At 30.2% G+C, this 23,915-nt stretch overlaps 2 protein-coding genes across 2 annotated transcripts in view; both read left to right on the forward strand.

The window, feature by feature from the left end:
• The first annotated feature begins 10,466 nt into the window (after window positions 1-10,466).
• LOC111026436 (zinc finger MYM-type protein 1-like) lies at window positions 10,467-11,972 on the forward strand. Its single transcript, XM_022304533.1, has 3 exons — window positions 10,467-10,773; window positions 10,853-11,250; window positions 11,754-11,972. Exons 1-3 carry the CDS (start codon window positions 10,467-10,469, stop codon window positions 11,970-11,972), a joined length of 924 nt encoding a protein of 307 aa, XP_022160225.1.
• Window positions 11,973-17,095: 5,123 nt separating this feature from the next.
• The window catches only part of LOC111026409 (nuclear receptor-binding protein homolog), a 49,101-nt gene continuing 42,281 nt past the window's right edge, over window positions 17,096-23,915 (forward strand). The window contains exon 1 of the mRNA XM_022304483.1: window positions 17,096-17,982. Within this exon, the coding sequence (XP_022160175.1) occupies window positions 17,818-17,982 (165 nt within the window). The 5' untranslated portion in view covers window positions 17,096-17,817. The remainder of the gene's footprint in view (window positions 17,983-23,915) is intronic.

The raw sequence follows: 23,915 nt of genomic DNA on the forward strand, positions 1-23,915 counted from the left end.
CGCTTGAAAAACTAAGCTATGTGCACTTCCTAAGTCTCAAAGAATGTATATGAAAAATGTATGATTGCAATTGAATAAGTGGTGCCGAAGATTAGAGAGTACTAACAAACGCACAATTGTTTTTATAATAATATAAGAATATTATTGATATTATTACTTTTTTTTATTTTATGAGAAAATTACTATATTTTATCATTTAACTAAAAAAAATGTTAAAAAAAATAGAAATTGTTGTTCTTGTGATTATAAAAATCTTAGACAGCCAATTTATAAAGATCTCTCCATTCATGTTAAGAAGGAACCTCGGCTTGGATCAGTTTTCATTCGGCAAGGGTCAGGCAACACCCTCCCCCTCCACGAGTCAAACATTTGTGTGATTAGGCCACGCCCTGCGCACAAATTAGCCACCGAGGTTTCTTCTTAACGTGAATGGAGTTTAAATATTTGCTCATGCTAAGCTTGTAAGTTGCAGCTAAACAATTCACTGCTTTTCTGATCATTTTCAGAATTTTATCGATAACTATTGGGCAGTTTATGGTGTACGTTACCCTGGCACCTATATATATATATATCAGAATTTTTCACAAAAAATTTTATCATGACTTAGTAACCAATTCGTCACTATTGATAATCACAAATTCGAAATTTGTATTCTCACCTCGAAAATCCATTTTTTGCCCTGGGATGTTGTGGGTTTGTATCGTTTATATGTGTGCTTAATTCTAGAGAAGTACCACATAAAAAATGTATGGACTTTTTTTTAGGAAAAAATCACGTTATAACTTCGACTATAAATAACTTAGAATCTTTAAAGAGCAGAGCAATTATTTTAGACATCTCCTCAATCTGTAGTCCATAACTCCTAAGTCGTAGGTCTTAATTTCCCAATACACTTGAGAATTTCTCGTAGTTCAAATACCTGTCACACAGTTATCAATAGAATAGCTTGGCACTTTATGGACGTATTTTTATCAAATTTATATTTAACTACGTACGATTAATATAATCCCAAATTTGTGTCAGGTAAAGTACGTGCACCCATGCGATTGCAGATGAATCTAAAATTTTAAAACAAAGTCTCCACGCGTCTATGTGATAGTTAATAGCCATAACAGTTAATAGGCATTATAATTCTATCACTGTCTATTCTCTGCACTCGCTAATCAATCGTTTTTTCTAAACAATACGTTTTCCAATTAATAGTTATTTATATGGCATTAGGTAACTTTCGTTGAGTGTACCTATAACTCATAAGTACCTATACGCAATTCGAATTTCATTGACGTCGAAATAAGCACGAGGCACGTGGAGCATCGCAATACACACAATATGTATTATACATAGTATAAATAATATATAATAATATTATGTTGTATCTGTAATAATATCTATTATACTCATTACACATTGTACTCCAACGTGCGACAGCTGTAGCAAACACTATGCCCTTGACAGTTGACACATACGCACTTACCAATAAGGATAACTCATTAAATTACGAATTTGTGTGCAATACCTGGTGGGTTATATATTTTTACTTGCCTACCTAAATTTTTCGTTTGTTTCCGAACGAACAAAAGCGGTACACAAAAAAACGCTCGATAAGTGGACAATAAAATTGTATAAGGTATAATACACAAGGTTGGACACTACGAAATATCGGAGAGAAAGATGTAGCGCAAATGACTTAAGTCGCTACCTTTATGCTTATTTAACATTTTTGAATTTTTTTTGTGTAGATAACCCTAACCTAACCCACTGATACAATTTAATTGGGAAAAAAAATCGACTAAAGCATGCAAATTATAATTTTCATTTTAATATAAGTATATGTATACAAAATATATAAATATACAATATTACCCAGGGGTACTCAAGGTATGCACCGCGGTGTCTTTACAGGGGCACAGTGTTGCCGTAGAATTGTATGTGGTCAAAAAATAAATTTGCAAGCCCAACGATGGCGGCGAAGGAAACGATTATGATAATGTAAACAAAAATGTATAAATTATGAATTATTTTAATAATTTTAATAAAATACACATTTTCATATCACCCATTAGGTACAGTTTTTTTTGGTTTTCATTTATTTTTTCAATTTCGTATGATTAGTCATCTCATATGACTTTGGAAAAGCGCCCTTGGAAAACTTTAGTTCAAAAAAGGGCTACCCGAGTTTCCGGTTTGGGAACCGCTCTCATATAACCTATTCTTAAGCAATGTACGGAGACAGTATGAAAGAAGCTGTCAAGACCAATTAAATAAAAATATGTTCAGTAAAGGTAAACATCATGGATAATAGATCTAATATTGATCTTATATTATCTATGTCAAACATATACCTGGTTGTTACTTGTTCCACTAAATAATTTACAGTAAATAGAAAAGGAGGGGCATCGTATGAAAAACAGAAGTTTGTACCTGCACAGGGCACTCCTTAACTTTTAAGTAATACAACAAATCTCAAGAATTTGAAAATATGGTCTTTAAGTATATTTTCAAATTCCAATAATCAAATTCTGAATGAATGCATTATCGAAGAAAAAATGGGGCGAGTGCATGCCTGTTGAATCTCCCTGTGACATATATATATATTATCTATTATTTGCTTACTTCTGGCACAAATAATATAGTAAATTAATTATTGTGGGTGGTCTAAATTCGTGGATGATTATAATTTAGGCAGTGTAAAGAGAAATAATCATTATACATTAACAATAGGGACACAGTTATTTTGCCTTACTTGCACACTTTAAAAAAACTATAACATAAAACACATTCTATTCATATTATATAAATTATACTAGTTTCCTATAATCATTGATAATAAATAGTACTTTTTATAATCAACGCTGTAAGTTATACAATAATGTTAAATCATACAGGTGCAGCATCGCTCAAGGCCGTAACTATAAATTATTATAGTTTTTATAGGACTATGAAAAATAATAATCAGATACTCTATGAACAATTTAATATTAAAAAATGTAGGAAACGCCTGATTCTAAACTTGTGCAAAAAAAATATCGAGACGAGTTTACATTTCTCAACCCTCGTCTTCTCCAATGTAGCACCGTCAAAAGTGAGACCTTGCAGCAACAGAGTCCAATTTATCGAATTCACTTTGTATGTACATTATACATAATATAAAAAGTGCACGCATATCATTATTATTTATTGTTATTTTGGCATTATACTAATTTCGTACTCCGGCAAATGTTTGGGCGACGTCCTTCGTTATAGTGTTTCAAAATCCATTGTAAAAATCGGGCGACAGCAGTGCGGCGGACGAGCTCCAATATGAATATTATAATCCATACACGGTTATTATTATTTAAAAATATTTACACGTCTAGAGTCTAGACGAGTCTTGTCGAGACAAAAGTTATTAGGTACCAGCTTTAATATTTATGTAACTGTTGGTTGAGACATTTTTTTGTTATAGAACACATTAATATGTTCTGACAAAAAGTTGTTGAGCTGCCAGCATGGAATTGACACACACTATCAAAATTCAAATTGGCCCCTTGGTGAAAATAATGTCCAACAATTCCCATCGAGTTATCAACGAATTTGTTGGACGCGTTGCAGGATGGATGCCTGCTTACAGTGCTGGGCATCCTCGAAAACGTTGTTAATATGTTATTATTACAGTGTACTGCAGTTGCAGCATATTAATATTATATTATATATATAATATAGATAATATTAATGAATAAATTATCATAATATTGATGAGTTTGAAATAATAATAGCGTATGAGATTTGGAACTGAAACTTCAAGGTACTATGATAATAAAACATAATATAATTCGTTTGCGGGAGTGCTTATTACACTTGAGTTATGCTCAAATCATATTTTTGATACTCAAACATAAAACATTATAAACAATCGTTTTTAAATATTGTATTACAATTCGTGCTAGTTTTTTATTCAGACCAGAACGTGTTAACTAATTTTAATTTCGTCGACAATCGGTTTTATAAAATATATGTATTATATGGTAGCTATTAGCTAACAATTGACACATTCCAGACTCAAATATAAATTATATTATGAAATATGAATTTAATTGCTACATATGAAATTATTTTAATATTATTTACAAACCAATAAAAAATTGAATGTTCATATAGATACCTACACATTCGCATGGGTGCACTCAAATTGCGTCTCAAATCCTGGTAAGTCTTCTGTACACACGTTGCCTCCCTTAATATCACTCTCTTGAGCAGGCATGCATGATTAAAAAATCATACTATAATATTAAATAAGTACCTACTACTTAGGTAATCATTTACATTATACTTCAGGAGATCATATGCTACCAAAAAAATTAATTTCAACCCCCCCCCCCTCCAAAAAAAACAGACAGCTTTTTAGTACCCTCTCCCGTTCAATTTGATGTTAAAAATTTTAGCTCATCTGAAATTTTAAAGGATTTCCGCTTATAATTGTCATATAAATATAATATACTTTAGTACCGCGGTATGAATAGAGTTAAAAATTCAAATTAACGAAGCTATTGTTTACCACCATATTTCTATTAATTGGAGTACTATAAATTACAAACAAATGTAGGTACTTATACATACATTTTTTTTTTTGATAATAGATTATAGCTCAGATTGGCTTCCGTAATCCTCACAAAAAAGTCATATATTTACTTGACATATCATGAGTGACGACGAGTAAAGAAGCTGTACAGAGAAATCATACCGTGCGAATTATGTGAGTATTTAGCAATCGTCGCTTCTTGTTAGTTACCTAGCCTTGTTGGACAGAATAAGTAATATACAATAATAATAAAAAATAATGATGAATAATAATCAAAAATATGTGGTGCTATAGAATTATTGGAGCTATATAATTACAGACATAAGGCTACATTTGATAATTGATAGTATACAATATTTTAGTCTATTGCATCGAAACCAATTAATAGGTAGGGGTATTCATGTTACATGGTAAATAATAATATTATCACATATCTACCATCAATGACGTCTAAAAGCCGAATATAATTAATTGCAATTTTTGTTTTTTTTTTCATAATATCTATATAGATATCACAGCAAACGATCGTGTGTGTGAATCCTGCAATACATCATTGTATTGTAAATATTTAGACGAGACAATATATTATTATAACTATGGCTGCAATGTCTGAATGCGCCTGAACAAACATAGTTCAGGCTTCATACAGTGCTTACACGCTTATTGATACGTGTTTACAAATATTTGTGAATTTCACTATCATAAATCATATTACCAATTATTATTTAGTAGGTATGCCACTCTCAACTTTTAAAATATGAATATTAAAATTAAATCAGTTTTCCAATGCCATAACACTTATTGTTATTGTATAGGTACATATTACATTTGTACTTAAATATTTGTCTATTTGTCTATCGTATAGAAACCACAAAAAAATCCAATATTAAATAATTTGTTATAAAGTATTCAATAATACACATTAGATTTTAAAAAAGTAAAAATATAATTCGCTTTAAAGGCACACTGGGAAACCTATAACATGACCAGCATGTAAAATGTGTATATAAAATAATCAAATTTAAAGTATATTGTATAGCTGGTAATAATAATAATAATAATAATACTTGTATTATAAGTTTATAACGAGAGAATGGGAACATAATGTCAATATAAATCTTCAAAAATCTGCAAAAATCTAAAACTCTATTAAAACATTTAAAACACACCAACATTTTTTTTTTTGTAATTTCCACAATAATTCTGAACACTAGTGAAATAATGGATATCATCATTCCATATAATACTAAATTACCACTATTAACCAAAATTACGCAGTGCCCATAATACTCGAAGAATATCAAAGGTTAAAATTACGTTGTACTACTCGGAGTAGCATATACTGAGTATAAAATAATAACCTTGGGCTTTCAAAAAATTTATCATTTTCATTGATTGACGTGTATGATCAATCAATTATATTAAATTAGTATTTTTCCTACGATAAAGTAGATTTTCTTAGTATAACAGTAAAATTAGAAAAATGTTATTGCTTATAAGTCATAATATAATATAATTTATTATTTTAAAACCAATGTTTTTTTATCAATTAATTAATCTTTATCTTGGGACTTCAGGAGTATACCTTATTTTCTGAGTAGAACATTTTGAATTAAAAATTTTATTTAAACAGCCAATCTCAATATTTATAAAAAAACAAATAATAATCAAATAATTTTCTGTAAGATTTAAAGCAATTTAGAGATTAAAGGTATTAATTTAAAGATGCAGTGAAGTTGTTTTTAATAACAAGAGTTGTACAAGTGTTTTTTGTTGTAATTTTATTGACACAATATGTAGTATATAAGTAACTTTAAATGTCTATTAAAACATTTTATTGAAATTTTGAACTCAGAAAGCATCATATTATGCATTGTAACAATTAAATAAAATACTAATTACAGTGTCATTGAATCCGATGTCTCCTGCGTGCTAGCCTAAGATATTGGTTTTGATGACAGCAGTTTAATATTCTTATTGTTATTTTTCGACCGATTTTTTATAGTTGAAGATGGAGATTATATTGCCCGGTGATAAAATTATATTATAACTAATTTATATATACAGGATGATGTTTTAAACATGCTCACTCCCATTTTTCCATTTAATAATACAATTTTGTTAAATTCTGTTTTTAGAATTTTTAAGTATATTTAAAGACCGTATTCTCAAATTACTAATATTTTTGATGTCTATACTATTTGAGGAGTGAACTCTGATGATACAAAATTCTATTTTTCAAACACATTTAAAAACTCCTCTTTTTGTGGACCGATAAATGTATTTGTTTAACAGTTATGTATTTTTTTATGTGTCTGACGTCAATTTTAAGAAGAATAAAAATGCTTTTATTTTCAACTTTGAGGGTTGTTTTTGGTAGCATATTAGATTGGTACCACTTGACCAAGTTCGTGTAAATACACTGTTGAAAACAAAACGCGTTGATAGCAACATGTCACAGCAATATAGATACTTTTAATTAAAGGAAAAATTTTATCGTAGTATAAGTTATAAATTATAACATTTAATATAAGAAGAAGAATAAGTCAACTAAAAATGTATTGAGTGTATCTAATATAAAATCCTAATATTGTTCTTTGGTAGGTATTGAAAAATATAAGAAATTATCTTCACGAATCACGTTTATAAAAAGCAAACAACTATTATTAATACAATAAAAAAAGTTATAGACTAAGCTTAACATTATTTCTCATACCTAATATGTAACTCAATTCAAAAAAGTAATATTTCTATTAAATCTATAATAAATGAATTTATTAGAAACATCATTATTTGTGTACGCATTATATATAATTTTAATATTCTTGACATTTACACATAATATATATTAGTATACCTACATTTAACGATATGAATGTATAATACATTATATACTTATTTCAATGATTTTCTTAAATTTGCAGTAATCTCACCAAATGGGTAAAATCGCATGTACAAATACATGTTAATTAGGCAATAGCCACCCACCAGGTACTTAATCCAATAGACTTTTTTTTAGGTTTATGTGAAAAGACGGGGTGAATTCAAATTTCAAACTACCGTTGCCTCAAAATGTGGAAAAATTAAATTAGATCAGTTTAAAATTGCCAATCCCAATATGTTACAGTGGGTCTGGAATGAAGTGATGAACTGGAATTTATGAGGGTTCCTCGCTTTCTTGTTGGAATTTGTTATTTATAATTTCGTAACTCATCCCTTTTGTTTAAATTCAATGTCGAACGTTGTATGTTTAATATAAATAGACAAATATACTGTATTATTATAAACTATTTACATAGACGTAAATTCAGCATTCATCTTGCTTCGATTACTTTCACATCGGGTAGCAAGACTGTACATCTCGTACTCGATACATTGCTATTATACATTTTAAAATAATAATACATCATATTTTATTCGCGCCTGACTATTTGAGAGAAAATGAAAACTGGGACGCGGGCGGTGGGAGGTAACGTTTATTTTAAAAGAGACACCGTTATACTTTGCTATATAACAACTATGGGTATTGTTTTTTCTTTGAAACAAGTTTAATAATTTAGTTGGAATACGGCAATAGTAACTTCTTATCGAAGTTTTCAAATGCAATATCTAAAGTAGTACGATTTCATAAAAGAAAAATAGTTCAGATCAGATCTGAGTAAGTATTATTGCTGTATTCTGAAGCACTTTTTGAAGCATTGTTTGTATTATTGTCTTGATACGATATAGACGTATTGCAATTATATAGGTACCTAATATCGCATTAACAAAACGATTCTACAGGATGTCTATATTTGTTTATTGATTTTGTGATTGAGATGTATGAGGGAAGGGGGAATAATTACTCTAATTCTCTAGGACAATTTTTTTTTTAAATAAATTTTCTGTACCTAGACCATATGAATAAATTATAATCTTGTATAAATTTATAAGTGGTTGGCGTTATTACCCGAAATCGCAAATTATATTGGACAAGGTTAAACAAATTCACAGTTGTTCAAATTTCAAACGTTCATAAAAAAATCAAGATTTTCTAGATAGTATTGTATTTTATGTATGCATATTATATAATATTACATATCTAGCTATAAAAAAATAGATAAACCTGTATTATTTTTATAAGTATTAAAATTCAAAATTATTCTGCAGTTTATTGAAAGAAAGAAAATTCTATATAGTGTATTATATATATAAACTTATGTTAGATGTATAATGTATATTGTATATAATAAATATTAAATATTTTATTGTCTTTAATAAATTATAAATAAATCTTTTTCAAATAATACTGTACATGTCTGTAAACTTCAGTATTTATAAGGACAGTATTTATATATGTTGTGTTGTATAGAAATGTTAAAAGTTTTGTTTTGATTATATTTTTAATATTATGATTATTTCAACGTCTATCAAATACATTGTAAATGTCGAAGAATAGTGTTCAAATTACAAATTAAACTAAAACTATATTTACTAACATTCAAATTCTTGTTATACAGTTCAAATATTATTTTAATTATAGATACTCAAATTATTAAGTCAAAAATAGGGACAAATAATAACCACGAGCATTATAAATTCTATGTAGTAAAAAACTCAAAATGTAATATCTAGTTCAGGCCAGAACGATAGGGCTTCAGAGCTTTATGATTTTTTTTGGTTTCAGTTACAATTCAAATATTTAAAAAAAAATTGATATCTGTTTCGTTTTGAGTGGTAAAACTGTACAAAGAAAGTGCTGGTAAATACTGGTACCTATTATATAGAGGCATATTTTATTTTTTTCAAAAGGCAAATCAAATTTCAAGTAAGTATGTATGAACTTCAAATCTAAAATTATAATATCAAATAATGTTATTTTAGATAGTTAAAGGAACATAAGATTACTATACTTCAGAATTTAGTTAAAAAAATTCCAAAATGAATTTTTAAAGTATTGGTTTACATGCGTTATAAGTTGCGGCACCAGCGCATCGTAGTTTAATACAATCAAATACCCAATTGTAACTAACAAATGTGATTTTATTTAAATTTCAAACAGTAGTCTAGATTTTTGAATTCTATGCATGTACACATGCTTCATTTGCTTGGAAATACTCGAGAATTAATGCGATTAAACACGATTAGCGATGGATAAAACAGTCACTGTACAATTAATGACAACATGTAAAAATTATCTTAACGATTTTACAATATTGTATAGATAAAATAATATAACTTTAGAAATATAACTTCAACCGACTTTAGTACGAACTAGTTTACTATACGCTGCAGTATTACAACAAATTATTGTAATTTTAAGGGTTTGTTATTCGCAAAAAAAATTACAAACATTAATTTAATTGCAAATTCAATGTCCATAGCTTATAAAGAAAATCAGAAAAAACTAACTTATATATGATAAGCTTAACATTGAAAAAATAAGACATCATTCGACTACAGCATACTTTTGAGTTGTTAAGACATTGCTGAAGTAGGTGAAGTAAATTATTTAAACATTTTTACCAAGAAAAAATTATTTATTGAATATAAGAAAAAAAATCGAAAATGTAAAATGACTATAAGAGCAGTTTGAAAATTAAACCATGCATCGGAGATGCCAATAAAAAAATTTTTAGTCATTTTGTCATTTTTCCTAATTATTAGGAAAAAAACTTTTATTTTCAATTTCCCCCTTCAAAAGTTCCAAATAGATCCAATTGCCAATTAGAAATCACCCTCAATGTATAAATTCAAAGCATTTTTCCTACTTTAAAACACTTTGTGTTTACACTTATACACACACAGAGCCGTGTTAAGGGGGGGGCGGCAAAGGGGGCAATTGCCCCCGGGCGCCGTAGTTTTGTAAAAACAATGGGGCGCCTTTATTTGAGCTTAATATACTACATGTCTAACCTCCCATAGTCCCATGACTAAAACTGTTTTAGAAAATATTGTGCAGGAAACTATAACTTCTAAATATTTCTCAATTATCATAGACTCTACACCTGATATATCAAAAGTTGATCAACTTACAGTTGCAATAAGATATATTCTACCAGACGGTTCACCTGTTGAACGTTTTTTGGGATTTTTACCTTCGGTTGGTCATAAGGCAAAAGATATGGAATTGGCTCACTTTTTTTCTGATCTTGGGATTGACATGAAAAACTGTAGAGGACAAAGTTATGACAATGCTCAAAATATGTCTGGAATTTATAATGGATTACAATCCCGTATAAAAAAAAAGCTCTTCTACTGCTGAATTTGTGCCTTGTTCGGCGCACTCACTGAATTTAGTTGGTACATTTGCAGCTGAAGAGACTAGTGTAGGTAATCGGTTTTTTATGATCACTCAAGGTTTGTATACTTTTTTTTCTGGTTCTACATCACGTTGGAAGATCTTAGAAAATGAACTTAATTCTATTCCTAATTCAACATTGCTTAAAAATGTGTGTCCTACAAGATGGTCATCAAGATATTTTGTTTGCAAGTCAATAAAAAATGGTCATAAAAAGATTGTTGTTGCATTACAAAATATATCAGAAGATGTAAGTCAGAGGCCTGCTACAAGACATGAAGCATTAGCTCTATTCAAAAAAATGAAAAACCTAGAATTTACATTCATGTTAGTCTTGTGGACACCTATATTAGAAAGATTCAACATGACCAGCAAAAGTTTACAATGTGTTGATATGGATTTATCATCGGTGGTAAAATTATACACATCACTTGAATTATATATTTGTGAATTAAGAAATAATTTTGAAACTATATTAAATGAAGCTATAAGTATTTGTGAAATAGATTTGTTTCCCAATGATTTGAAAAGACAAAAAAAAGGGCTGTATTTTTTGATGAAGGAGGTTCGGAAGATATTATGTTTTCAGAAAAAGAAAACATGAAAATTAAAACATTTTTTCCTATCATTGATGGTTTAATCAGTAATTTAAATAAACGAAAAGAAGCGTACAATGAATTCAATGAAAAATTTGGATTTTCTTACATTTAGAAGACATAGACCAAACTGAGCTTAAATTAAGAGCTGAAAATTTAGTAAATATATACGAAGATGACTTAGATATTGAATTTGTTGAAGAATTATTACAGTTTAAACAAATGGTTTTGTGTATGCCAGAAAGTCAAAAAAATTCTTTTCACGCTTTATTGAAAGCATTAATAAAATATAATATAAGTTCTACATTTCCATCGATAGAAATTGCCCTTAAAATATTTACATGCATCATGCATGCCTTGTTCAAATGCCAGTGGTGAACGCTCATTTTCTGTTTTGAAAAGAGTAAAAACATATCTCCGTTCATCATTAGCTAATGAAAAAACATCATATTTATCATTATTGTGCATGGAGTCTAAAGTTGTAAAGAGTATTGATTGGAGTACTTTAGTCAAGAGATTTGCCAAAGATAAAGCATGAAAAAAATTGTAAAATATTGTTTGGTATTTTTATATATTAATTAATTATTAATGATTAATTTGTTATCAATATTTTTAGTTAAAATAAACTAAAAATATATATTAAATATTGTATATTATATTGTAGTTAGTTTTTCGTGGTATTTGATAATATGGAGATTTATATGATAAGAAAACGATTAATAGTTAAATTGTAGGGAAGGGGCGCGAAAAAATTTTGCCCCGGGGCGCTGAATAGCTTGACACGGCTCTGTACACACACATATACCCGATTAACACATACAAACACGCATAGATCACTCCAATCGGAATCTAAAAGACTACGCCTGTGTACAAATATAAAACGATTACAACAGAATACATATACAATATACATATACATTATACATATACATTTATCGATGGAAATCAATAAATATAAAATCTAGTTAAAATATTATAATTAATAATACAATATAACAATATGCCTCTGCATAAGACGTATAGACAGTATAGTTAGTATATCAATAATAATAAATAATAATAGAGGTGTTTGGAAAAATAAACGAGCCTGAAATCCAGCTGATGCTTTCCGATTAATAATATGATGCAGCTGTACTCGCCGGCAAGTAATAAACGATGTTTTGTTTTAAATTATTGGCGACGGTCTGGGATGAAATTCAGAATCGGCTCACTTGCATATTATTTTGACTGTTATATCTACCTGCAAAAAATAATATGGCTGAATCACACTCCAAGTAGAAACAACAATATTATTAAGGACATCATGAACAATATCAAATCGAATATGAAACAATGGAAACATATAACCACTCGTATTCGTCAACTATTACGAGGACACATCCATCAAAGATTTAGCGGTATTTCTCAGTTATGAGACGAAAGGTCGCTGGTGGCGACAAGTCAACGATCATCACTCAACTGGACGAAGATTCCAGTACTGGACCGGTTGAGTTGATAAGAGACGACGTGGTCTCAACGCAGAAGCAGGCAACAGAAAAGGTGAAGCAATGTGACGAGGCATAGTTTTACGTCACGCCGGCCATTAGAACAGAAGTCAGAAACAGTGAAGAAGGCATTAAAAAAAACGTGTCCTCAATGTATCAAAATCCTAAATAAGCCACTGGTTAGTTAACACCGTTAAAAACCGAAATTGGAAAAATAAATACCAAAATCCGAGATTTAAATCAAAAACTGAAAAAATAAATACCAACATATCCCAGCATCGGCTGAACAAGTTCCGGAACAACGAGGTACTGCAGGCTTCGTATAGCAGCACACTCGCTTTCCTTCATTTTTCGTTCGTGTGTATATCCATTATAGCTGGTGTGATTTGAAAAATGTGATCGTTGTTAATTCAGTATTCAGTAGGTATTCGGGGTATGCAAAATAGATATAACAATTATAGGTAGTACCTATATGTGTGTTTTTTTAATGTTTATTCAGTATCGCAATTTTAAATAAAAATTAAGTCAAACACTTAAATATAGGTACTGTATTTTGTTAACATAAAAAAGCAAACGTTTTACAGTTCTTAGTTTACCTACTTGAGAAAATTAATTCAAGTTTTATCTTAAATAAGCAGTCACGTCATTATTTATTATAACTTGAAAACTCAAATGTTTATAACAACAAATTGATATGGAAATATAGATAATTAATAACAATTTGTTTTCACATTGAAATTTCATACAAATTTAATTATTGTAGTGAGTCACGAGCTAGATCACTCTGTTTACCATAATAGGATACACTCATTGGTATGTCATAAACTTCCCCACAGCCTATTGGTTTTAGTTTTAACAATTATCATCAATTATATAAGTATGAATTAATATACATTAGAATAAACATAAGACGTTTACGCATATACTCGTATTATTATTATATAATTTAAATATTATTTTTTTCACTTATGAAGTATGTTCTTGTTATATCAACAATAACGAAATATTGGAAACCGTTTGAGACGTGTATTAACTTTAATACTAAAAAAATTAAAAAGCATATATTATTTATTAATAATAATTGTAAAAAGGTCACACAACCTCGGTCAGATATTATACAATGAAGATACTACAGTTGCAACCTCGTAGGTACATACTATATAATATTGATGAGGTCCTTTTACGCGATTACTAGTAACACGTGTTATATAATTTATTCTTAAGTTTTATTTTATGATTAATAATTATAGTCACACAAAATATGGTAAAATTATTTAAAATTTGTAATGATATTTTTTATGACTCGTAAGTCACACAAGCACACAAAGCATATTCAATGGGGTGGTAAATTGGTAAATCATTTCGCTCGTTTTATAATCCGAGTTTCATCACATTCATTATTCCAAAATAAATTAAAGCACTATAAAAATATTAATATTAAATCAATACATTACTTATATAGTTATAACTATAAATGATTCAGAAACTAAATCTAAATAACATATTTCATTTATCTGCGTTTGGGTCATTTATTCTAATAATCTATTAACAAACATTTTTTCAGTTTAATAAATTACTAAATAGTAAATACATGAACAATGAACTTGAACAGTTTTTTTAATGCGAAATGTATTAATTTGTAACAGCCCATAATTTCTAACCTAACCTACGCTCAATTTATATAAAATTAATGCACCAACCATTTCATGTTTTTCAATAATGGAAGTGAAGATTATTTTTTTGTTGTCAACCGAGCACTTAAATTGCCCTCGCGTTATCGCCAATAAAAAAATGAGAGAGAGTGTGAGCCATAAAAAGGATGAGAGCCATTGGTTACATCCGTCTTTCTAGTATTTGTAAATAATTACTGCATGTACGTACATAATATGACATGTATAGTTTGCGGGTAGTATAACTACGCAATAGTACACATTTGCAAAACACTTGGGAACATTATTAATGTTTAATTTCTATAGCACGTCCTGCGAATAATAGTTTAAAATTACCCCAACTAAGTGCGTACCTGAAGCTACAATTAACCTTTTAAATAGTTTTCATTGTAGACAAATTGAAACTAATCAAACGATAAATCGTTTTTATGTTCTATATTATAATAGGCTAACCTAACCTAACCTGTTCCGCCTGACCTTGCATGGGCCAAATATTTGCATTTTTAATAAATGTATTTGTAAAAAATGTAATCTATTATGCTATTATTAAAATTCTAATATATTATAATTGTATAATATTAAAATACAAAATTCTATTTATTTAACTTTACTATTCCTTGCAATCTTTTAGTGATAATGTGTATAGAATTTTTTGTATTTAATGTATTTAAATTTTAAATTTTAAATTATTGTATCATTGTATTATTATTAATATCAATTGTATTACCTACTGTCATATTTGTACTAATATACATATTATATTGTACTTATCTCTTATGGTCCGATGAAATTTAAAATAAAATGAATAAATAAATAAATAATAATATAATATGACGTAACCAATGGCAATCATTTAGATAAACAAAAATATTTTTTTCGAAAGCTGAAAAAAAAGTCATCTGTGAGCTACCCTTCAACTACTGATAGGCTATAAGAATTGAAAAAATAAGCTATAAACACCCTCCAAGTCTCAAAGATATTGATAATCTATTGATATACTCTTTTCTTGAAACTTTCATTCATTTTTAACTGTATAACCCGACTTTGCCCTTGAAAAAAAGAAAAAATATAAGCACTTTATATAATAGATGTATCTTTATTTTGATTTTTGTGTATCTCAGTCCACAGAAAAAAGTTCGTCGATGTACCTCTTTGTGAACAAATACGACTGTGGTGGACAATTCACCTGTTTAACTATTAAAACTATTCTCTAAACTTTCCCGATATCTCCCAGAACCATTTGAAATGTTCACACAATCCGTCAAGTAGTTGTTGAGTACTTCTATAAGCTACTCAACCCTAATATTTGTTTTAAGACATAATTTCTTCATAGTTTATTTGAAACCATTTACAAAAATCAAATTTTCGTTTTCCATTGTAAATCTTAAAATCCTTGTATGTGAGCATCTCTCCGGGTCCAATAGTGAATCTAAACCATGCAGGGGCCCACTCAAACACACAAAAATGTCTTTAAAATCGGTCCAGTCGTTTAGGAAGAGTTCAGTGACGTACACAGGAGAATTATATTATTAAAAATAATTATTTGACATTGTGAGAATTATGAAGAAACTGTGTTCGTGTACGGTTTCGACTTCCGGGCAAGTTTCCAAACAGTTAGTTAATAAGATTTTCCGACAAGCTATCCGGTATCCGAGTTCAGATAAATTAATGTAATAAATCTTAGGAAGTTTAAAATCATAAGTACCTACATGAACCATAATGTTAAAAAAGAGGTATAATAAAAAAAAGAAGAAATGTTATAAAAATACACTTTTAGGTCAGCCAACGCGTTGCCGTGAAATGTCTGGCGCCATCTGTGCGCGTAAACTTGCTTCGTTCGGATATCGAATGTGTCTGCAGAGCTACGCGCACTTCAAGCGGTACACAGCAGCTGATAATGGTTGGCGGTGATAAACAAGCTAACTTGAAATTAAGGACATTGAAACTGAAGTGGTTGCAATAATTTAATATAAAGGAGCCAAAGGCTCTTATAAAGTCACATAATATTATATTATTATACACAAGTATTAAGTAAACATACAAAAAAGTCACGTCATACTAACGCTTCATAGTGGTCACGGATTTATCTTTACAACCGTAATAGTGGTATTCGATAATAAAGAAATAATATCATTATCTATGAGGTTAGATGTGTTGTAGTATAGAGGGCGCTAGAAGGACGTGACTTATTTCAGATTTGATAAGAATATTTGACGCCGCTGAATACACTCTGTGCCCTGTGTTCCGATATAGGCCACCGTGCAATCATTTATAGTATATGCTTGAAATTCAAATAATATTGTGATAAGGACCTCCCATGGTGCGGCGTGGCGGCGATGACGATAATCGTTATCTGCACGGCGAACGCCCACACGGCGACGGCGTGATTACGTCGTCGTCGAAACCGCTCGGCGGGTGGAGGGGCGAGGGCCGTTTCGCGTTCGGTCGTCCGTCGTTCGGCCGTTGTCGCCGGCACCGCCGCCGCCGCCGCAACCAATGCCTAGTAGCGGCAGCAGAGGCAGCGACAGTCTCGGCCGTCTCGCAATCGCGTTTTTCCGCTGGCTGTCCCGACGTCCCCGGAACACCGTCAGTAGAACATTTGCGGCCGACCCGTTCTCATTGTAAATTCGCACGCCACACCGCGTTTGCGTTTTTGTGCGCGCGCGCTCGCCTGTTTTAAAGTTTTAAATCGGATAGATATACGTATATTATACTGCACGCCGTCGTCCGAGTGTGTGCGCGCGCCTGCTGGTCGTCTGTTCGTTTTGCGCGCGCGCGTACTCGCGTTAAAGTCGTGTACTATCTGTAATATAGTTTTTATTATTATTATTATTATTATTTTATGTCGCTCGAGTGTGCGTGAGTTCGTTTACCCAGTGCGCGACGACGAAATTCACATATTTCGTATCCCTCCCTATTTTGTTGTTGCGGTTTCGAACACACATTCGTGGCGAAAATACAATGCTGTCGGACGGTCGGTGCGGCCCCCCTTCGCGGTAAAACCCTAGGAAAATCCCTCCTCGGACGTTGAAAGAGTGCCGAAATCGCGACGTCGGCGTAGCGCGTATTGCCCATCGCACTTCACATCTTGGGCACGTATCGATCGAGTGTCTACCGAACAACGGTAATGCCGCCGTCAAACCGCGGTATCCGTCCGAGTGCGACTGTTACTGTGCGAGGAGCGAGAACAGCAGTCGCTGTCGCGGCGGCAGATTGAGCTCGCCGAGCGATGCCGGCCAGTGGCCGCGGACCGGACCCGACGGCCGCCGTGGTAGCAGCAGCCACATCCGTCGCGGTCAAGAAGACTTCGCTGGAGAGCGGCGACGATTCCGAAGAGGAGAGTGAAATCCTGGAGGAAAGTCCCTGTGGTCGGTGGCTTAAGAGACGTGAAGTGGTGAGTGCTTTACTTAATATTTTGTTTGAGCGGTTGAAGTATTGGAACCAAAGTTGTTGGCGATCGGTGATATCGTCTGGTCGTTCTTGGGTTGGTGACAAGGGGGGTTGACGTAGTAATGTCTGGACTATGAATTGTTGTTATTTTAATTTTAATCGAACGGTCGTCCAAACGGTCACTACTGTCGCCGGTAAATGGTAATTACCATCTCCAATGAGCTGCTATAATAGGTTGTAGTCGTCGGCCGTCGATCATTGCTGTAAATCGGTGATAAGCGATTGCGTGATAAGCCGGTTTTTTTTAAACATGCGTTCCAAATCGAACCGTGCCCAACTGCCGCCGCCGCCGCCGTCGCCACTTCCACCACCACTTCCACCGCCACTGACTACCACTTACTACTTAGACAGCGACGTCCGCCCACGACTAAATTATATTGTCATTACGCACTATTATATAATTGCCGACACATTGTGTCATTATTTTCGTATAAATAAAATAATAAACCGTACCTTTATGATAATATATCAATATGGATATTATAATATTGATTATTGACCCGACGATAATGATTGTCGACTATTGTCTCGCCGAACCACGTCGTTGTTGGTTAGATTGCCCCGTGTGACTGTACATAATATTATTTTCTCTCTAGTGCAGACAAACTATCTTCTTGCTATCCGGTCCGCTGTCGAAACATTGTTTATTTTAAAAATCAAAGATGTACAAAATATACTTATTATTATATAATATAAATACAAATAAAATATTGGTTAAAAAAATCACTTTTGTGTTGGTTAAATGTATACGACATTAATACTTGATATTTTACCTATATTTCTATTATATCGTAGTAATTAGTAAAATTCTAATAATTTATATGTTTACTTGTAAAGAAACTGTAAAAGACATTTTAATTTAACCTCATCGTCGGTTTAAATAGACTCCCGAGACTATTTGAATGGGAAGGTGTAGTATTCACTAAAAAATATTAGGGACCCAACTAGTGCAGTAACTACTTGAAAAAGTCCAAGACTGAACTAGTACAGAACCTCATTTAATCCGGTACCCAACGAGTGTAGTAACTACTATAAGCCCCTAGTACTTGTGACCCAACTCGGATGCTCCCAAAAAAATGTGCTCACCTGAATTCATCTCCTCCACAGTTCATGTACTGTTTCTAAGTATGAAATTAAAGCACTTATTTGTCATTAAAAACACACTTCCTAGTAAACGATCTGAGTTACCTCCAATACTAAAATCGTTGTAAATTTAAAATTAAGTGTATAGGTACACCTTAGATGCTATGAGAATGATAAATTTCCATACAAATCTTCTAGTAGTACCGTCTACAATCGCTTGAATATTATTTGTATCCTTATTTTTATTTTACGATACTTGATACCTACTTATATTAGTCTCATACTCGGTAACCCAGTACCTATGAATAATGTATATGTGAATGTTTTATGTGGTATTTCGGTCTAATTAACAAGTTATTTAAACTCTTAGAGTTAATATGATACTTTTGCACAAGAACAATCGTTTTTAAGGTGTGTTGTAGGTAGTTATTTTAATAAAAATATTGTCATTGAGACATTGTTATCTTAAAGTAAAAAATGAGTCCATACTCCATACAAATTATTGTAAATACTTTTCTTTCTTGTTAAGTTAGTTTACAGACCAAGTACTTATTTGAATTTAATAAAATTATGCATGCTGGCATGAAGTGTATAAATGAGTAGTACCTACCTATAATGTTTATTGAAATAGGCACGAACTACGCTTAAGATAGGTAGTTTAAATTCATTTATACAGCATTTATAATAAGTAGGTAGGCACAAGTGATGACTAAAATACAGATTTAAATACAATTAATATGTATAAATTAATAACATATTAAGTTATGTAAAAAATATTAAAATATGACAATTGCCTGTATTTGTTTATGTTTAGACATTTACTTAATTCAATAAATAATTGACCTAGACCTTGATATAAAAAAATAACTGAACATTTTTACCCTTTGTAATAATTAAATATTAACTACTGGTTTGTGCCTATACCAAATACTATTATCTTATTACCAATTTATTAACCAACTAACTGTTGAAAATGTATTCATTTTGTGTGATAGTTTATTGTTATCAAAGTATAGTCGTAGAACGTGGATAAAAGAAGTTTGGTACCTACCTATATTGTTAATTCTAGCCTATGGGTTTATTTTAAAACACAGGAATTAGTTCGTACGGGTTATTTATACATATACGTTAAACCCTTTATTTTATTATACTCTCAAATGAATAAGTCGGTACCTACTTATTGACATTTCAAACAAATTAAAGTTATAAATTTAAAATCATAATCTTATGTACGTTATGTAGATACCTAACCTTACCCTCCTATGTGACGAAAAATAAGGAGATATGTTGAATTTGTCATACGTATTCATTATTCAAATCATCATAATATAAAATCAAACTTACTATCAATAAGTCTTGATGGCAGGTCTAAACTCCAAAGAACAACCTGTCAAAGGACTATGCACTTATTGCAGTTATATGTTAAAATAGATGGTACATACAATATATCTAAATATAACGTTCGACTAGATTTTAAATACACGTCCGATAACTAAATATATATTTGAAATGCATTAATTTATGTATGTGTGATATTGAAAGAATGATTTTCTACTTATTCATTTTATATATAGATTATAATTTATAGGTATTATTCTGGGTATAATTATCTGTTGTAAGGTCTACCTCAAGAAACTAATTCATTTATTGACATTTATATTTAATTTTAGAATCTGGTTGTTTGCAAAGTGAACTTTGTCCTAAGATTAAACGTCTTTAGGTGGGACAGGTGGGTAATCATCACTGCATTATCAATATTATCAGTAATATAGTGGGTATTATGCCTTATGCCCTTGACTTATAAGACTAAAGAAAAAAAAATATTTAAAAATGTATATTGCTTAGTTTTAACCAAACATTTGAAATACATTTCATGCGCATTATTATTCTCTTTCTTGCATTATTTGTTTTTCTTAAAAAGAGATCTATGTAAAGGTCGATTAGTAAGGTACATAGATGCTTTTTTTTCGCTAAATAGAAACGATTTCTAAGAACATTAAAATTTAAAGTTCTAGTCCTAGTTTTAAACGGTTTTAAACAACCATTTTAAACTATGAACTTGAACATCAGCGTATTTAGGTACTTCTACTGTAATAAACATATTCTTCTTCCTACATTTTCCTAAATTCTTGTACATTGTAACTTGTAAGATATTATACGTGTACTCGGCTAAGTAAAGCACTTGTACAAAATCAATACATTATATCTACATTCGTAACTTTCTTGCGTTCTTAGAAATTATATAACTTGGTTTTAGATAGGTACTATTATGTTCATTTATTCTTTATATTTAAAAAAAAAGAATGCCTGAATAAATAACTGTTTAGTTCAAGTTGTATTTTAGGTAAGCAAATTCTTAGAACATTTGGATTTATAAATTTGATTTTGCAAGTATTTATGTTGTATATTTTGTTAAATTTAAATTACGTATACCTGTGTTGTACAAAGTCCTGAGCCTATTATTGATTCGTTTTACTGGTCCATTATTTAATACACTTTGTTCATATGCAAACGGCTTCATTGGGAGATCTTTAAATAGGTATCTATTTAAAATAAAGTGTAGTTTCTAAAATCTTGACGTGTCTTGTGAAGGTTTTTTTCTATGCACACGTTCTCACTGCGCCTATTATTATCGATACATATTAAGAAAATCGTTATACGGTTGTTGCAAATCTGTTAATCTTATTTTACCGAGAGACTTAAGCTCCTTTTAAAATTTTGAGTTACTTGACAAATGATAGGCTTTGGATAGTTCAAATTGTGCTGTGTCGGCCAGCACAATGCTGCATAAGTTGTGCGTGTTATCAATTCGTTTCTACAATTGATGTTAGTAAGTGTAAGTGTGTAAGTGATTCTCTTTTCTTTGAAGTTTAAATACTGTATCAATAAAATGTTGTAACTGATATATCATACTTAAAAATTGGGTTTATTATAAGTTAACTAACCGTTTAACTACCTATTACCAATATTTCTATTGTAATTTCGCTAATAATGTCGTAGAATATTTGAATTATTTGAATTTAATAACAAAAAATTCATTTGTAGCTTATATTTTATAAAATATTTTTGGTTGATGGCCAACCCTCTATCCCTTCTTCACTACTACTCTCGTTGGCGTTCGCGCATTGCATTCCCTATTACGATCCATTAATTTAGGCGAAAACAACTATTTTTAATGCCCGGCATTTGGCATTCAAGATTGACAAGACGATACTGTTGTCTGGTCAAGCTATTAAGTTATATCGTTCGAAACGGCAAAATATCAAATATGCCTTAAGTATTTTATTTTTACCTGTTTGTAGGTACATTGCTGTTACAAATCTTATTGAATATAGGAATTAGCTGAAAAAACTTGTTTTTTTATCATAAATTAAAAATTAATTGCTTTTACTTATATAATAATATGTCTTGTAATATGTAGGTAGTATAATTTACTTAAAAGTTGTTAAAATATATAATCATTTATCTGTATTGATCCGCTCTGAAGTTTTATTAGGTATATATGTTCGAAAAATATAATATATAGATATTAGATATCTAATTATAATGTATGACTGCCTCGCAGAAATCTAAAATGGCAGTTGTGTGGTCAGTACTCTAATACTTATATTTTATTCAATATAATATTTATTTCGATAATGTATGTTTTGTTTTAATTAACAAGTTAAAACTGTTAAAAATTGTATTAACAGAACTAACTTAGTTTAAATTGGCAAACTTTCGCATATTTAGCCAGAATTTTGTCTTAATAATATTTATTTTATCTTATATAACCGACGTCAGTTTAATTCTTAAATATACGAAACCTCTTGCAAAACATTGTGAAAAATTATGTGAAAAATATAATACTTATATAAAACTGTTATACCAACATTTATAATTTTTAATTAAACAATTTCTTTTTATCTATCAATTAATGTTCTTTTACTATCAAGGTTAGGTGCTATGAAATGTTTTTAAATTGAATATAATTAAAAGGAAAATAAATTAATAAATCATTTGTACAATATGATCGGGACATCGGGTTATTCAATTCTTGTATTTTTATAACAACAGTTAACTGAAATATAAACGATGGAGTTATAATAAAATTTGCCAAATACACATAATTATTAAAATATATATATATATAGGTACAGTATTTACTATTAGCACAAAATAGGATAAAATATTGAAGAAAAACATACTTCAAGATACCTATTACCTACATACATATTTTACTCGTACATTCAATTTTAAACATACAGTTGTAAATTGTAATATGGATTGATAATCTGGAGTTTTATTGTTTTAAAAATATTACATAGGTAATTAGAAAATATTTTTTCTAGCATTATAATAAAAGTGGAATATATTTTTCTTCAATCAATGTTATCCTCAGCACATTTATATAAGCGATAAATAATTTATTTTAAATTTTAAATTGGTTTCCATTCTGTACAATTTATTTCCTGAAATTAAACGTCAAATATTTTATTACCAATTATATTAATAATGTTATATTTACGTTATATTATTACGGTCGTTGTAATTACTAATTGTTTGTTGGCTAGAAGTTTTAATTTTCATAAAATTGGTGGACACCGCTTTACATACGTAACTTGTCCATTATTAATAATACTTCATTGGTTTATATATTTTATGTATTTGACCTTGGTTTTATGTGTGGTACCATTTGCTTTTTGGTACCGGAATTGCAAAAGTTAATTAATTTTACATATTCAAATGCTACTAAATGAGAAATTATTACGGACATTTTTTAGAAGCGTGTTCAAATGTCATAACATGCTCATA

The sequence above is a fragment of the Myzus persicae genome, unplaced genomic scaffold (genome assembly GCF_001856785.1).
Source record: "Myzus persicae strain clone G006 unplaced genomic scaffold, MPER_G0061.0, whole genome shotgun sequence".
Taxonomy (NCBI): Eukaryota; Metazoa; Arthropoda; class Insecta; order Hemiptera; family Aphididae; genus Myzus; species Myzus persicae.